The 18,640-nt window shown below is 40.7% G+C and overlaps 1 protein-coding gene across 1 annotated transcript; it reads right to left on the reverse strand.

Annotated features, from left to right (window-relative positions):
- Nucleotides 1-10,751: 10,751 nt before the first annotated feature.
- Nucleotides 10,752-17,556, reverse strand: RAD51B (RAD51 paralog B; the record flags this gene model as incomplete). Its single annotated transcript, XM_010147851.1, has 3 exons — nucleotides 10,752-10,935; nucleotides 12,044-12,163; nucleotides 17,420-17,556. Coding segments are annotated over 3 exons (441 nt in total), but the record flags the coding sequence as incomplete, so codon positions are not given.
- Between the last annotated feature and the right edge of the window lie 1,084 nt (nucleotides 17,557-18,640).

Genomic DNA, 18,640 nt, shown 5'->3' on the forward strand with positions numbered 1-18,640 from the left:
ACCGAAATCATGTAGATTCTTACTGTAATCTGTGTTTGGAAATGACTCTTCCTCAGTTTGATTATCCTGAACTTCTGCCAAATGAATTAAAATGCTTGCTGTTAAACTGATGATGGGTTTCCTTCTTTAAATAGAAAACTGAGGTGAATAAATCAACATAGAAAGCTGCAGCTTCAGTGAACAATGATACAAAACATACATGTTTCAATAAAGATGGAGTCTTCTTGTAGAAAAATCAGTATGAAGCTGCTTAGGACCCTATATTATAGCTCATGCATTCCACTTCCAAGCAAAGCAGACGAGAGAAACCAGAGCAAAACGCACAATTCTTCTAATGCATAAGAGCCTCAACAGTAAGAGAAAAAGTGCAGACTGAAAAGCCTGTCCAGTAAACCTAGATAGTCCTACTTTCAAGGCAGCACAGGATCATCAACCATCTGGCTGCAATAGTTCAGTGTGGTTGTCTGTTATTACCATCCAACCATGTGTGGAAGGAGAAGAAACTTTGCAGACTGAAAAAAGCAGGTTCTCTATTTAACAGCAAACAGACCATATCATGAAGCTTCTAAATCATACTTCATGAGAAAACAGCCCCAGCAGCACACCCGGTTCCACAAATGCAATGTTCTCACAAAGCAGTCCTGTAGACACAAAGAGGGAAGTGATACAATCATCTCTACTACTAACAGTTTCCAAGCAAGTAAGATTTTACTTTTGACCCCCGTGCACATTTCTATTGTAGCAGGCATACGCATTGCCCAATCTTAATCTCCTTTTATCCCCATCCCTTTACATCCCAGGGGGCTGGTACAGTATTATTTAGGAGTAGCAATTGTAGGGCAAGCCCTCTTCATTCCCAGAAGCCCTGGGGCTGATTAACCATAAGGCAAACAAACTCTAGAGAATCAGGAAATCAAACCACTAAATTAGTCCATACTGACCTCATACAGGTAAGATTTTTCAAACAACTTATAAACTGGTCAACTATTCTTACTATCGCTATCCCGTCTAGAGACTGGCATCACTTTCAGTTATAGCATCACTATGCACATAGAAAAATATTCCTAGATAATCTACAGTTCAAGTGTAGAACAAAGGACAAGGAGAATGGAATACTCAAAACAAATACTTCTCTGCAGAGTCACAAACAGATTATTGGCCTAAAGGTTCACGCAATTTTTCAAACAAAACAGTGCATCCTGCCAAACTATAAACTCCCAATATAAAGGCATAAAAGCCCTTCAGTACAATTACGGTTGTTTACTACAGCACATACAGAGTAACAACATCAGGACAGGAAAATAAAGGAAAAACCAAATACTGTATTTTTATTTTAGCAGTAAAACATCTTACATAGTTATGTTACTTAAATTAGAGAAATGTAACCTAGATGAATCTATTACAGGGTAGATGCAAAATTTATTGGAAAATGACACACAGCCATTACCAGTGTTTAAAGTCTCTTATTGAACAAAATGGTCTAGCCTGCTTAAAGCCTGGTTCTATCCCATACTTACACAAAGAATCTGTAATAGAAAGAATGATCCTTTTCCTTGCAAAAACAGGAAAGCAGGGAGGAGACTGCAAGTACACTAGAACGTAAGATAAAAATTTAAGATCATCTTGACAAGTCAGGAAAAATAACACATTGGAAGGAAGAGCAATGAGCTAAGTAACAAAGTCAGCAGATGCAGACCCAGGGTTTTAATGAACGGTAAGTAAACAACATCAGGCTGTTGCAAAGAAAGTGAACAGTGTACTACGATGCATAAACAAGAGGATGTCCTGCCAGGCATGAGAAGAAATCCTTCTCCGTACCTAAACACTGGTAGGGATCCATCTGGAATACTACCCCTGTTTGGGGCACCTCACTTTCAAGAGGATGTAGATGAGCTGAAGGGAACTCGGAGAAGTGTAACGAGAATGAGGGTTAGAAGACACAAGAAACTGGTAATTTATTTTTGGATAAAGTCTTCCAGAAATTCAAGTCAAAGCAGGTATCAAGGCAAAGTGCCTGCCCTCCTCTACAGCAAGCATTGTCCGTGACCATATAGCAGACCAAAACCAAATCCGGTAATAAAATCTCATTCCTCCCAACCCCCCTCCTATATGTTAATACTGGTGCCGTCCTTCCACATAATTTCATATGTGCAATTGTGCAGAATGAGAGCTTTTGGCAAAGTCACTTGCACTGTAAAATGGAAAAAGCAATGGAGGGAATACTTTAAAAGAAAAAGAAAACTGAATTCCAGTATCATATAACTTTAAACTACCTCCTTTTCTATACTTCAGCACCACATGAAAACAGGAAACATTGCTCTACCATTTCTCATTCCTTTTCCTCAGCAGTATTAGACATTTTATGAGCACAGACAGTCCAAAAGGAACACTGTGTTAGGCCATAAACTGCAGAAACGTATATTCTCCAGACACATATTAAAAAGTACACAGATGGCAGCAGTACTGAAGACTGTTATAATTTCATTTTAACCAGTCATTTTAAACTACAACAAAGTTGTGCCTTCTGATTTTTAACAGCCACACGAGAAGACAAAACCATCTCATTTTGCCACTGTAACGACACTTAGCAGTTGGATTAACTCCCGTTTATCAAACCGGTCTTTTCTCAGTACTGTGGAGCAGAAGGATAATTGAAGTAATCAGCCTACAAAAAGTGGGTTTATGAAGTTTAGCAAGGGCAAAGAACTCTGGTCTGCAAGTCCCCTGTTTTCAGAATTAAACAATAAAACAAAATAAAATTCATTCCAAGCCACACTTTACAAACAGTAGCATTTACATAGATGTGAAATTCTGACACTTGTTTTTTAAGAATCTTTTTGTAAGAAAGCAAAGGGAAACACTCAAATATTTACTTTAAAAAACAAAGCTACAGACTCAGATCTGGGCACAAAAATACTGCTAAGTATGACTTGAGAGGAAATATTAACTAAATGTTCTGCTTCACAAACTCTTTGTTACTTAAACTGATGAAGCACGCTGAACAGGTTAGGTGTTCCTCCTTGCGCAAAAGAAACCACAAGTTCTGATACAGCTAGCACAATTTTCTACAGCTGCTCAGTTCACCCTTCAATGACAATGCGAACAGCAACCTGAATTTTGGTGGAAGGGGAGAGAAACAGCTTGAAGAGAGTAAGAATTGTTCTTTACAAGAAGAAAGTTAGTTTGGGAAGTAATTTTCCTGATTGAGAAAACAAACTAACTACTGTTTTTCATGGCTCAAGACAAAGTTAGGGCTAATCGATGTTTAATTCATACAGAATAATGAAAGTCAGCAAATTCTGCTGTATCTACATTATTCCAAATATTTACGGTTCTGTTGATAACTTTCACAAGATGATTAGCATAAGACACTTGTAGCTTTTCATCCTAGTGAGTTCACAGAAGGACAACTCAGTTTCTCCAAGAAGTTGGTGAATTATCTTAATAAAATTCTGCATATTCGGAAGCACTACTGTGTATCTTCTGAGCAGCCAAATTGTATTAACTTTCATGCTGCTCCCCAGAGAAATACACAGACTTCATGAAGAAAAGCACCAGAGCTACTCAAATGGCAGTTGAAAGGCTGGGAAGGGGAGACTGCGTTGGGTTTCCATGGCAAGGTTTTGGTATCAGGGGGGCTGCATGGGCGGTTTCTGGGAGAAGCTGCTGGAAGCCTCCCCCATGTCCGACAGGGCCAATGCCAACCGGCTCCAAGAGTGACCCACTACTGGCCAAGGCCGAGCCCATCAGTGACGGGGGTAGCACCTCTGGGATAACGTGTGTGAGAAGGGGGAAAAAGGAAAACAGGAGAAAATCCAGCAGAGAGCTGTGAGAGGAACAACCCTGCAGACACCCAGGTCAGCGGAGAAGGAGGGGCAGGAGGTGCTCCAGGCACCAGAGCAGAGGTTCCCCTGCAGCCCGTGGTGAGAGGGCAGGCTGTGCCCTGCAGCCATGGAGGGTCACGGGGAAGCAGAGACACCCCTGCAGCCCAGGGAGGACCCCACGCCAGAGCAGGGGGATGCCTGAAGGAGGCTGTGACTACGTGGGAAGCCCATGCTGGAGCAGGCTCCTGGCAAGACCTGTGGCCCCATGGGGAGAGGAGCCCAGGCTGGAGCAGGTTTGCTGTCAGGGCTTGTGACCCCATGGGGGACCCAGGCTGGAGCAGGCTGCTCCTGAAGGATGGCACCCCATGGCGGGGTCCCACACTGGAGCAGTGTGTGAATGCAGCCTGTAGGAAGGACTCGTGTTGGTGAAGTTGGTGGAGGACTGTCTCCCATGGGAGGGACCCCGTGCTGGAGCAGAGGCAGAGTGTGAGTATCCCTCCTGCTGAGGAGGAAGGCGCAGCACAGACAGCATGTGATGGACTGACCAGAACCCACATTGCCGTCCCTCTGTGCTGCTGGAGGGGGAAGAAGCAGAGAAATGGGGACAAAGCTGAGGCAAGGAAAAAGGGAGGATTGGGGGGGAAGGTATTCTAAGGTTTAGTTCTACTTCTCTTCTACTCATGATTTGACTGATAATGAAATAAAGTAATTTTCCCGAAGTCGAGTCTGTTTTGCCCGTGACCATAACTGGTGAGTGATCCCTCCCTGTCCTTGTCTCAACCCACAAGCCTTTCCTGATATTGTCTCCCTCCTGCCCAGCTGAGGAGGGCAGTGACAGAGGGGTTTTGGTGGGCACCCGGCATCCAGCCAGGGTCAATCCAACACAGACAGCACGAGTATCAAGAGCAAGAGAGCAGCAAAGCAAGTAGCACACCCACACTAAAAGAATTGTATTATTAGGCAAACCTGAACCTTTTGCAGCAAGCGTATGGCCAGGAGTTCAGTGTGATTACGTAGAAATATAAAGATCCTTCTATTAGCAGTTGGAAAGGGTATTCAAGTTCACCTACATACACAGACACAAAATATGCTTTAAACTTGAGCGACAGGACACTTTACATAAACATCAGCAGCTCAGCACAAAGGGCCCCACACGTCCCACAAAATTCTCACCACTAGAAACTGAACCACCTGTGGCCATATTTATATGGCTAGTGAAGTTTTGGTAACTCGGTTCCAAAATGTTTTTTTCTGATAACGTTAGCTCCTTATTAAAGAAACACATGTTTTGATGTGGTATAACATGTAAGGGATTTCTCTCTTTAGAAAACTTCAAAATGGAGCCAGTTCTCAAAGTTTTCAAAGTAGAGGAAAGTTCTCCTTATTACAACTTGCAAAGATAATGCAATTGCTGTTTCTGTAAAACTGATACTAAAAATACTTTTTAATGGTGAAGTATAAAAACAAAAAGGTTGCATTTCAGCAGCTTGCAGTCCAGATACGAATTCAGCTGGAGGTCTAACGTATCTCCATAGTTTTGGAAAAGTCAGCATAGAGTGTTGTTACACACTGTACAACAAATCAACTAGCCATTTTTTTCCCCCAAACTTTCCACATATTTATTACCAATTCAAAGGAAATTGGCATTTTAACAACTTTTCCTCAGAAATCTTCCATTTTGGAATTCATTTAGTGACCCATAAACTAATATTTTCAAATATCAGCACAGCAATAGCAAAGGAGGAGAGGAGCTGACAAGCAACCATTTACGTTGAAGCAGAACAAAAGAGAACTAGGATGAGGCCAAATGGAAATACTTGCTTATAAAGAAAGAAAATTAACAGTTTGAATATTCTCTCTGCCAACAGAAGCACTTCAGGCCTGAGACACTTCACTGCAGGAAGCTGAGATGATACAATTAAACCCACTTAACCAAACACAGCAGAAAAGGCACTGCAGATGTCAAGTAATTTGCACATATAAATGGATTTTGAGAAAAAAAAAAACTTACAAAACCTAAAAACATATACATATTTAACTAAACATTTGGCTTTCCAAAGCAAATTAAAATCTTGGGTATAAAGTTTGGAGAGCAGAATGCGTGAGTGTGAAGCACTGAAAGAAAAAAATGTGAGAACTGAGTGTGAAAAGAAAATTTACTATGACAGCTCTAATTGCTGTCGTATTATCAATACGATAAAGTGAATTCTTAGTTTTTAAAGGAGCACGTGGCATTTAAAAGGGGAAGAAATATTACCTGTGGAAATTATGGGTTTCTTGACTGATGACAACTTACTTAGAATAGCAAATAAAAGCATCAGAGAATAGTTACATAACGTTTGTCTTCCATTGGCACTGTAAATCACAAGTGAGAGATCAAAGTCTCTCCTCCTAAGCTATTTTATATTCTCAAAAAAAACAATTTAAAAAAAAAAAAAACACAAAAGATACTATTATACATTTGCTGGTAGTAATGACAACCAACATGCTTATCATAAATAACAAAGGTTTGCTTCACAGATCCAAGAATACAACCCAGACAAAAGCATAAAGGACAGCCAGCGTTGTAATTTGATTAGCTCTAGGCATTTACAAAGCAAGTTTCATCTTCAGTCTCAACTTGACATTTAAAAGAATGCTTAAAGCAGTTTGGTTTTGCAAATGCCACTTTTGGAGTGCTTTTCCATAGAGATGTCTAGCCAGCTTCTCACATTTTCTCAAGTACTAACAACAGAAGGCCAGGTTCTATAAATAACAATTTTTAGAAGCTAAACAGGTAAATCTCAAGAACAATTCTGGTTTTTTTACAATTTACAATAACAATTCTGGTTAGTTTAGTTTCAGCTCTTCACTGAAATGGAGAAATGATTTCTCTCTCAATCAGCATGAACGCTAAACTACTACTGAATTCCATTTACTAATAATAGTTTCCCATGAATATGGAAGAATAGAAGGAAAATCCAAAGCGTATTTTGTTTTCTAGTCTTTTAAGGCAGCCAAGGAAGTCAGGAAACTAGACAGGAAACATAGGACTGATTACTGCTGCTTAAATACGTAATCTGGTAGACAGCATCAGACATTGTAACACAATATTCAGATCCAAATGCTGTCAAGTACAGCCTGTTCTACAACAGATAAACGTAATGTAAGCTTGTCATATAGCATTACATATACACTGGATTTGAAAAATAAAGGGCTTTTTTGTTTGATTTACAGTCAAACTGTCCTTCTCAGTTCCTAGCAATCGCTTCTGATCTGACCGGCTAGTTTCAACCAAACCTGACAGTAAAAAGCAAGTTTTGGTCACGGCTGCATGCAGAGAAGGGGATAAAAGGACACTGCTACGTAGTGCCCCATGGAGGAAAATGGTTCGGTGACCGTTCAGTCATCAGTACAGCTGCCAGGTGGACTGTCCATAGACCAGAAGCGATCCAAACCTTGTGCTGCCTCTTGCCTTGGCATCATTTAAAGAGCCTAGGATGGAACTGGGCTTACTGCTATGTTAGGTAGAAGGGATCAGAAACAGAAATCAGGCATCATATTTCACTTTGAAAAACAACTTACGTTTTGCTACCATCCATACATAAGGATAAAAGCTTTGGGTTTTTGTACTTTACAAACGAGAAAACTAAAACACCATTAAGTCTTGGAAAAATTTACAAGCACACAACACTTTCACTTGCTGCATTCAGTGCCTAAGATGGTGCCAGTCAATATGTAATATTTTTTCCTCATCTCAAAAGATGGATTAAGGTTTCAATTAATACGCTTTATTTAAATTTTACACTGAGGACGGCACGTGTTACTTTCCCATGAGCATCTGAACGTTGCTAAATGACGCAGTAGAAGTGCTTTCTGAAGTCATGGCCCTGTGCTCACAGCATCCTCACAACTCTGTTACTCCCATTTTACAAACTGAAATTAGAGGTGCAGCGAGGTTGCTGATCAATGACCATCCGTTACTTCTGAGGCAGTTAAGGGCAGCTTTTTTCCAAATCCTTCATACCATGTAGAGCTACTTGGGTTAGAAACCACTCCCTTTGAGTTTGGTAAAGCCATGAACGCTAATCACTTTTGCACAACAAACTCAATATCCTGACACCATGAACACAGAATTATAAACAGCTAGAGTTTATAACACTAACAGACCTGTGCTAAACTCATTTGAACTCCAGCACAACGTGGAAGTTTGGGGAAACCCAAATTTAATCCTGTTTGAAAAAAACATATTTAAAAATACTCCGTGACAAGAAGCTGTTTATGTTTAGTAATGCATTCCAGTGATTAATTAATCCAGTAAGAACACACCCCTTATTTGAAGTCTGAACTTGCTCAGTTCAGCTTCCAGCCACAGAATGTGGTACACCTTTGTCAGCTGAAGAGAAGGTTGCTTTTATCGAATACCTCTTCCTCAAGTAGGTACATACTGACTAATGAAGAAACACTTAACATTTCCTTAGCTAAGCTCAACAAACTAAGCACCTTACATCTTAGCTACTAAGTTACTTAGTTACTATTCTCTGGAAGCTGATTTTTCACCATCCTCCCTGGACTGTTAACATCAGATGAACTGCTCCAGTAAGAGCTACAGCTCACAACCTCCTTATTTCCAATTCCCTTGTGCAACTACTCGAAGTTTTTCACCAGACCATTTAAGCTGCAGACAAAAGTGTTGACTCCAAGTTCAACTCCTATCAGTCATCAACTCCAAATCTTTTACAGAGTCTCAGACTGAGCTGCACTGATTCTGCCATGAAGTGTGTCACATATCCTTTCACGTGTCCAATTTATTAGTAATCTAAATCAATTTGCAACTTTAATGTTATTTTAGTCACAAATTTATATTTACGATTTTCTAGGTAAGCAAAAATTCCACAACAGTTATTTACAATTAGAATCTTGAACACCCTGTCACCTCAAGTAGCAGAAGTTAATGCAATGCGTGCAACAGCAGACTTATCTCTAGTATGCACCAACACCTGCAGAAACATAACACACTGCTGTTGGATTTTGCGTATTACTCATACACAGCCCTGCCTAGGGATCCGTGTTTGCAAGAACCCAAATCTCTAGCCAAGGCCCTTCTAAGATTCTTAACTAATATGAATTACTACAGCTTATCTTGTAACATTAAATTTAACAAATGTTTAAAATACTTCAGCACCAACCCACAAGCAACGTGTGTTAAAGATGGTGATAAATGAAAATACAGTTGGATTTCCATTTAATAATTTCACAAACTATAGGTGCTTTAAAAAACCACATACAAGCTTTCAATCTGTGCATATATGTAATTACACAGATCATTGATGATTTTATTTAAAAGGTAAGATCTCATAGAGCAATTCAAAAAGACAGAGCTGTGACCAGAGCACAAGTTCCTGCCCAAAATTCCAGAACTCCTTACCAAAGTGTTCACAGTCAGAATCAAGGGCAGCATAGCAGGTATCGCAAATGCCTCAAAGCACTAACATAATGGAAACCTTTACAGAATCACAGAACCACTAAGGTTGAAAAATATCTGTAAGATCATCTAGCCCAACCATCAACCCAACACCACCATACCCGCTAACCCATGTCCTCAAGTGCTCCGTCTACGCGTTCCTTCAACACCTCCAGGGATGGTGACTCCACCACTTCCCTGGGCAGCCTACACATTCAAGCTTTATCTTCTTCATATGTAGGATGAATTAGGAACACAACAATCTCAGGCTACTTCGTATTGTCCAACCCTAACACCTTTGTGAATACCAACGCTGTCCCTCTGACTGTGCGCAGGGTAGCAGCCTGAACTGTCAGAGCCTCCCATCCAGCTCCGCATCACCATTTCAATGGAGGTGGAGGGGGAACAGGGATTGTTTAAAGGAGAAGAGAAAGAAAAATATTATCCTCCAATAAAATGTCTCCTCTTTTTCAAAGGGCTGCATAATATTTTCCCAACACATGGGAGTGTACATACCTACAAACAATTATTTCCTGGCTTTTTAAAGCACTATAAAGTTGGGTGCCGTAATTAGGATGCTATCTTTTGTACCTGAACTTTAAACGCACTTACACAGGGTTTAATCTTCATCTTTAGAAAATTACACTGTAGAAGGAAATCCATTCCTCTTAAGTCAGCCAGTTCCACACCTCTGATGTGCGTATTTCTGGTATGATAGTTGCTGTGACCTCAGGAGCATCAGAGGGAAAAGGCCCACCAGTCTTAATCAAGTTCCTGCCACGGTTTCTCTCTCACACTGGAGTGACAAGTAGGTTGCCCATACTAGGAAATAATTCCAAGACTTGACTTTCAGTGACATCTGAGTTGATGTGATCCTCCGTGGATCATATAATGAACCCACACACACATTCATACAGCTTACATCTTCTGAAGCACTTTCTGATCAGTCCCACCCAGTTCCTGCACTGAGTAGGCAAGGATTTGCCAAGCTGTTACCTTCACTTCTGCATTAGTTAACATAGGTTCACCCACAAAAGGAATTTACACTGCTCCAGAGCATAAGGCCTTTTGGGATTCTATAAACTTAAGTAGAAGGGAAGGCAGAAAAAAAAAATCTTCACCTAGTTAGAGTATGCATTAGTTAGAGTAAGCATTGCATTAGAAGGGAACCACCAGGGTGAGCAATATTTAATGGCAGCAAAATAAAATAAAATTAAAGAAAAAATAGAAGGCAAAGCACTGAAACAGCTGGAAAAATCTTGTAAACCCTTATTTGAAGTCCTAACTTAAAAAAAAAAATAAAAAGCAACACCAAGCAGAACAGTTCCTGTTCCCCCATTCCCTGATGATTTTCCAGCTGGTACCTGCTTGAAGATTCCTGCTAGAAGCTTCTTCTGGTTTTCATCTTCCTGTCATTTTCATTCTTCTGAGATTTTATTACTTGACTCTAAGTCAAAAAACTTAAGAAAGGAGGAAGAACTTACTGGTATTGAGAACTCCTCTGCCAAATACTTCAGCACTGATGCTCCTCTAGCCAAAAAGTTACTTCTCTCTGCCAGATTGCCTTGGAGTTGTGTGTCAAACTCCTTTCTGACAACTGAAGCAACAGAGTCAATTATTATGAGTTTAACTTTCTTTGAAATAATTTCTTCTTCCAAAGACATAATCCTAAAAAAAAAAAAAAACCAACAGAAAAGTGATTTATAATGTTATTTATAAAATAGAACCATTTTATAACCCTGAAATTGTTTAAATAAAAGGTTTATTTTAATAAACCAAAAGCCAACCCCTCTTTCCCCCCTGCCACCTCACACACCACCTCCACTAACATCTGCATGTATTGAAGAGCTTTGGAAAGGAATCTGAGGCTCCAGTGGGCCACATAATCCAGTGCAGGACCGCTCCGAAGGAGAGGTTTGGAAGAACCTCTAGTTAGCAACGCAGTGCTGTACAACCCTGAACGGCAGGCAAGCTAAGTGGACATTGAAGCTGTGCCTTGTGGCTGGCAGGATCACCGTCCCATTGCCAACAGCAGAACCCTTAGTGTCAATGTATGTCGAAAGTCAAATCTGTTTCCTTATACCTCCAAAGGTAGTATGCCAAACTTAATCCATTGATAACATGTCACTAGCTGTTCTTTGATAAAACTGCACTAACTGCACTAGAAGAATAAATTAATCTTAGACGAATTCTCCCACTAGTATAAAATACACGAGATGATGCTAAAGTATAACTTCTCTCATTTTCATTGCAAAATGTGCCCACAAACTAACTTAAAGGTCACAACATGACAATACAACACTGCCAACAGCAGCATTCAGGCTGACGACGTGAAACTATTCCTCCCTTCCACTGCTAGAGATGTCCCAGTCTTCCTGGAAGTAAACTGTGAAATTTGGAGGAGCAAATTACTATTTCAGAGAAAACGTAACTCAAACTGTGGTCTCTCCACGACGAAAAGACAAGACCAGACCTGTCACATGAACACTCCCCTTTAAAGTCTTACAGGGATCAAATCATAAAGAAATTGTCTATCAGAAGTTAGAAAATGTCAAGTGAATTAGTCACATGCTATGAAATGAGAGGAACAATATCAGTCTTTCTCTAGCAAATTTACTTTCTTGGAGACCATGCTGTTATCAACATGAAAAGGCCTCAAATAAATGAATTACTCATCATAAAACTTTGATATACAACAAATATTGTTATAGACAGTAACAACAATCCTGTCAAAATGGTCTGGGTTGTTTTTTTTTTAAACTCTGGAAAAGAATACCTCTTCAGTACATTGCCACAGGTCAGCTCTCGATACAGGTGAATGCTACGGGTCATGCAGAACAGCTTTTCATCAGAGTCAAAATAAGTAGGGAATCTGTTTCCTGCTATCTCAATCAACCTATCAGTAAAAAACCAGAAGACATAACACTGAAAAAGGAATGATAAGGCATCAAGTATTCACAAAGCAAACCTCCAAATGATAAGTAGATACCCAGGAACACTGGTTTCAAGGGAGAAGCGTACTTTAGCAGTCAGACCGAAATACTGGAAGTCAGAACAGTTAGGTTCTCTTCCTTCTTGTGCTAGTCAGTGGTACACTAGACGTACACAAAGGAACACAATCTCCTGTAGAAGGAAACTGCAAAGTTTAGTTACTGCATGCAAAGTTCTTTGAGTTTTGTACAAGAGGCTCCACTCGATGGCCAAGCCTTCTCCTTTTAGTCATTATATGTAAATATTCTTTTCATTTAAACAAATGTACTCCCCAATTCAAACCATCTTCCCTTCCACCTTTATCTGGCAGTGAAATCAAAGTAGACCTTGTGTCACCACAGAAATTTAACAGGCAGATAAACTGAAGATCCACTGCAAGATCCAGCCACCACAGAAGTGGGACTGCAAAGAACAGGGCCCAGTTTGACTGCAAGTACTTAGACAAGCAGTACACGTACAGAAAGTCTGCCTGCCAAGGGAAAAATCTCTTCACAGGTAATCTTCCCTTAAACAAAAGGTTATTTGGATGGGAGACTTTTTCACTGAAACCATTTCCATTGTGCCAGTTACCTATGTGTGAAAAGGGCTTACAAAATCTTTAAAAATATGTACTTTTTAGAACATTGGGGGGGGGGAAATCAGCATTGTATCATAAAGTGACTGAGGCTCCAGCTGCCAGGCAGCCAGGACTGAACAGCCACCCATTTCGACAGCACAGGTACAACTGGCATGAATTGGTACAATGAAATGACTGAACAGTTTAAGTGGCTGCTTCACCGACAGAACTGAATGTGGGATTCCATGATTAAACGTTCTCCATTACCTTATTAGCAAATTCATGACCTTCAAACCCTTGAATTACAATTGTTAAGCATACCACGCTTTATTATCGGAGTAAACTACGGAAGTGTATTAGGTGACCGGTGATAGCACCAAAAGAAGTCACAGAAAGTTGGATAGTTATTTGTTGTCAAAACGCTTTTACATTCAGAAACTATGCTTTGAAAAAACCTCTTGCCCAGATTTAAAGCTCAACAATTTACTGATGAGAGGTCAACATTTTCACTTAAATGAGGTTTAATACAGAAAATCATTGAGGACACTGAAGTCTTCAGAAGCCAGTGGGAAAAAGTTCCACCTCTCTGAACACAAGGCAATTTTACCTAGGTCCTTAAATAAAAGATCGAAAAATCTAACTTAGAAACTCACAGTTACAATCGAAGCACTGTAGATTTTTTTCCACGATGAAGATTTTGCCTTTTTAATAACAGAAAGCACTTAATTGACTGCATTTCAAGCAGACATATCGCACGGCTTGAGCAGGGTGGCACCTAGTGGATGATACCTGTAGGCACAACTCGGGAGCTACCCGGATGCGTTTTATTTAGGCCATTTTCACTAAAACCCAAAATGCCAAAGCTGTTTTGGAAAAACACGTTTAAATCGAAAACAGAAACACTAAGTTTGAATGCTGATACACCTATCCTGAGCAACCAATTTCACTACAATAGCCTGAATCTCGTTCATTAGATCCATTACTTGTAATGTCTGAACTTGTCCTGCAGAACTTCGAGGCACAGAATCTTGTCTTTGCATTTGCGTAATTAATCATACAGACCATTTGGGCAACAGAGATCTGTCAATGGTCTGCATGAAATGAGATTTCAGTACACTTCCTAATGGGCATGCATAGCACAAAGAACATCATTACACAGATGGCTTAAAACGACACACCAAAATCTTGCTGAGATGGCAGTTCTATTCACAGAAGTCCATGCAGGCTCAAAGTTCTTTAAGATCTAAATCCTGTTTGTCATGACAAGACCAAAAACTGCACAGAACGTGTTCTCTGCAACCAGGGCAGAGGCCCATGGGGTGGAAAACCCCTTTTTGTTCTCAGCTTTGGTTCACAGAAATTTGTATCCAGTGTTTTTCACAAGCACCAAGTATAGCTAGAGAGAAAAGCAAAGCAAACCAAACCAATTATTTTTAGACTTCCCAAATAAAAGTCTGGTATGTTGTCACTTAATATCTGGCTAGAGTTGGATTCAATTGCTACAAAATGATGACAACGATTTTCATTTCCAGATTTACTATGGCCATTCCATCTACCTGTCCTAGTGTCCGTGTTCTGACAAAGCTGAATGACAGACACCATCTGCACTGTTATGTCTTTCTCGTACAAGAGAGAAAAAGATACAAATCCCAGAAAGTGGCATATCTTAGATGACCAGCCTCAATTCTGATCACTCTTCTCAGCATTGTTACCAGACTGAAGTAAACCGTCATGTTAAAAAGTAATAAGACTATGAAGGTGTGTGGAAGCAAAGTGTTCACTGCCCTGGCCTAAGACCTGCCATGCAGAAAGACAAAACGGAAGTGCCTTTTATCAAAAGAAATAAAGTTAGCCAGCTTTATTCAGTATCTTTCTAGAAGCAGCATGGCATTAGAGCCAGCATGATAGCTACAACCTTGCAACTGTCAGCTATAAAAAGCAGCAGGTATACAAACACTCTTCACAGGCCTTTAGATAGACTTTTGAGTTTTAAATAAAAATAGTGCCAGCTAAGTGTGTCCATTAACCCCTTTAAAATAAGTTGCTATTAGATGAATATTTGTCCTCTTATCTGAAGTGTTTACAACAAAAGCTCTTCTACTTGCCATCTATTAATACCAACAGGATTATAAAATTATAATAAAATTCAGGTTAGAAGAGAATTTGGGAAATCCCCAGGCCAACATCCTGTTCCAAGTAGTGCCACTTATGAAGTCAGAATGAGTTCCTCGAGGCTTTATCTAGCTGAAAGCCTGCAAGGATGGAGGTAGCACAACCTCTCTGGGCAAGCTGTTGCAATTCCTGACTGTCCTTATGGTGAAAAAGCTTCACATATATCAGCACAGAAATCACAGAATGGTTTGGGCTGGCAGGGACCTTAAAGATTATCTAGTCCCAACCCCCCTGCCATGGGCAGGGACCCCTTCCACTAGACCAGGTTGCTCAAAGCCTCATCCAGCCTGGCGTTGAACACTTCCAGGGATGGGGCATCCACAGCTTCTCTGGGCAACCTGTTCCAGTGCCTCACCACCCTCTCTGTGAAGAATTTCTTCCTGATGTCCAATCTAAACCTCCCCGCTTTCAATTTAAACGCATTACCCCTTGTCCTGTCACTACAGGCCCTTGTAAAACGTCCCCTCCCAGCTTCCTGGTAGCCCCTTCAGGCACTGGAAGGTGCTATAAGGTCTCCCCAGAGCCTTCTCTTCTCCAGGCTCAACAAGACCAACTCTCTTCCCCTGTCCCCATATGAGAGGTGCTCCAGTGCATGTCTGCTCTCTCCCTGCCATGCACCAGATTCATCTTCTTGATGGCCTACTCATTGGTAGGGGAAAGCTGCTGTTTTACTGTTTTGCAGACACCCCCAAGCCTTCATATTCTAGACTGAGCAAGCCCTCACAACAAGTCTCTCCACAAAGGACAAGAGCCCATCCAGCCCCCACCCATCTTGGTAGTCCCTTGCTTAACTCCCTGCACTTTGTCACACCTTTCTCAAACCAAGAGCCCAAAACTGGACACAGAATCTAGATGTAGTCAAATAAGTACCAAGTAGAAGGGGATAATCACTTCCCTCACTCTGCTGGTGCTGCTCCTACAGGCTGCAACACAAAGCATGAGATCTAGCTTGTCTTCTGAAATTGTGTTACCGTTTCCATCTGAGCAATACTAAATATGATTTAATACATCAACATTCTCATTCTTAGTAATAATGTCATTTTTAACACACTTCCTTGCTACCTCCTACTCTATTTGCAGCCATTTCATTTTCACATTCACCTGTTTTCCTTCTCTTTAGCATCCGTTCTAAGCAACAAGTCTTAACTCGCCCATTGGTAAAAAAAGAGTAGGACCTATCTACATTTCAGTGACCTGAAATAAAGATGCAGTGGTGTGCAAGAAGGGTGCACCATACTTTGCACAGCCATTGCTTAAGGCTTTTTACTTTGATATATTACACTTCCAGTTTAAAGTAATTCAAACTTTTGTGACATCAGCCTGAGAAAAACAGTATTGGAAACCACACTTCCTCATCCAAATGATGAGAATGATTATGATAATCATTTGACACTCATGATCCAATGAGTGTCAAATGATTAAACAATGCAAATACATTTCCTTTGATACTCCAGATTCAGGCCATGGGTTTAACTACCAATTCATCTGAAATACATATTATTCCAATTAACCTTTTTCTGCCCATTTTTTGACACAAACAAGGATCAAACTGCTGTACTACCTGTCCTCCCCCAAACCCTTAATGGCTTCTGAACTCACTAATTCCAAACAACAGTGACAAAGGAATAAACATCAAATTCCTCATGGTTTAGAAAAGTTGGTAGCTAAGTAAATTAGAGCTACCTTTAATGAAATACTGCTGAAATAGTTCTGCAGTTAGTTAACAAGGGAAGAGTGGTAAGTATCGCGTGTATACATCTGTACCCCTCAACCAGGTGCAGCACACAGCGTCTCCTATCCAGTCAGCCCTTAGAAGACATCCTTAAGTGCATGGTAGAGCAGTCTCGGTCACATGGACAGAGCAGGAGATTTTAGAAGAACCCGAGATGTTAGAGGTCAGGGAAACTAGCACTGCATGGCCTCTAAGGATACAGGAGAGATGTGAGGTTACCGCAGATGGAAACTGAAGCGCAGATGAAGGGCAGGGGCCCCATCAGCAGAAATATGACAGAAATGTGAAGGAAAACTGGCTGTGTCAGTCCTACTAGGTCACAGAAAAACCTCCATTTCCTCTGCACTCAAAATGCTGTGCCTTTACGGCCTCAAAATCTTCCTGCTAACTCCACAAACCAAACTGCAAAAAAAGATTTCAGCTACAGGACTGTTCAAACCATGTATAAATTGGAAAGCACATCATCCACCTTGTCATGCCACAGTTAGAACCTGCAACATCATGCAAATTAGGACTGAACCATTCTATTGAAATTAATTTTATCATCCATGGAATAACTGCACATATAAGGTGAATGTTTAGTACCTACTACAGGTATTTATTTTATAAATGCATAATTACTGCTCAGAAAGTAACTGAAGGCTCCAAGACAAAAGGTGCTAAAGAACCTGAAAGTGTGTATTTAGAATTTTGCCTCTTACCTCTCAGCGCTGAACGCAGACTCTGTGTCAATGTATACAACAGCCCCATCTAGTCCTCCCATGCTTACAGGTAGTGTAGCCAGAACACTCATCATAATACAAAATTGAGTTTTACCACAACCTGGTGGGCTAGTTACCTGAAAAGAAAAAAGATGAGTAACATAAGAGATGACACATTCATTTCACCCTAATTCTACTTTTAACTAAGACCCATCAGCCAGAAGTCCTCAAACTCTGCTCTTCCAGTTATCAAAGGAGGAGACAGCCCCAAAAAGATAGAATGCAGCCCACAAAGAGCAATTTGCCCTTACTCTCAGATCTGTGCTTGCAGTCCAACTCATCAACCAAAGAACAAGCACTCCTTCAGACACAGCATTATGCTTGTACTTTATTTCTTTGACATCCTTTGTTACCTCTCATATTTGAGATCACTCACTCTCCCCTTCCTCTTACAAGGTCTTCCCTAGAGCCACACCTAGCTCTTTTCCATCTCCTACGGGCTACCTTCTAAAATAGAGCAGATTTAGAGGATTCACAGGTGTCATTCACATGACATCAATGGCCTTTAGAGCCCAAAACAAAGCCCACCCCTAATGAGTTCACAGATGTGAATGACTGCTTCGGAACCGTCAGTACCTTGGTTGCATCCAGGCCTCACCTGGAAATAACAAGGATGACAGCTTATATCCTGTAAAGACTAAATGTTCAATATGAACCACATATACATACACAGCAAATTTTATCTGCCCCAGAGACTACACCCTGCCATGCAGCATGTGTTTTGCCACTGGTGTTAACTCCCTATTACCACGTTTCAACATGAACACCATTTAATGATCCGGATGAGCTTGTCCATCTCAAGCTTCCACCTGTGCTTACTGAAAGTCTACTGCAGTTAAGCAATATCCAAAAAGAGCACACTAGGCTTGTGTGAAACTGTTCCGGGATGATTTAGATCCAAGAGAAAACCCACAGTGATCAAAAATATACAGTGTACGATGAGCTTAAGGGCAAGATTTTTCTACTAGAGATGGCAGTATGCTGTTCTTTATCCACTGCAGCTCTTGCAGAGATTACAAATGAACGCTGGGCTCTGCGTCTTCTGCACTCTGAAGTGACTTTAGGCACTAAAACCAGAGTGAGGGGTAGAGACTAAGTAATAATGCAAGATGAAGTAAGCCTCTCTGGGGAAATTAATTCATTAGTGACATGGATGATGGC

Source organism: Eurypyga helias, unplaced genomic scaffold (genome assembly GCF_000690775.1).
Source record: "Eurypyga helias isolate BGI_N326 unplaced genomic scaffold, ASM69077v1 scaffold10160, whole genome shotgun sequence".
NCBI lineage: Eukaryota > Metazoa > Chordata > Aves > Eurypygiformes > Eurypygidae > Eurypyga > Eurypyga helias.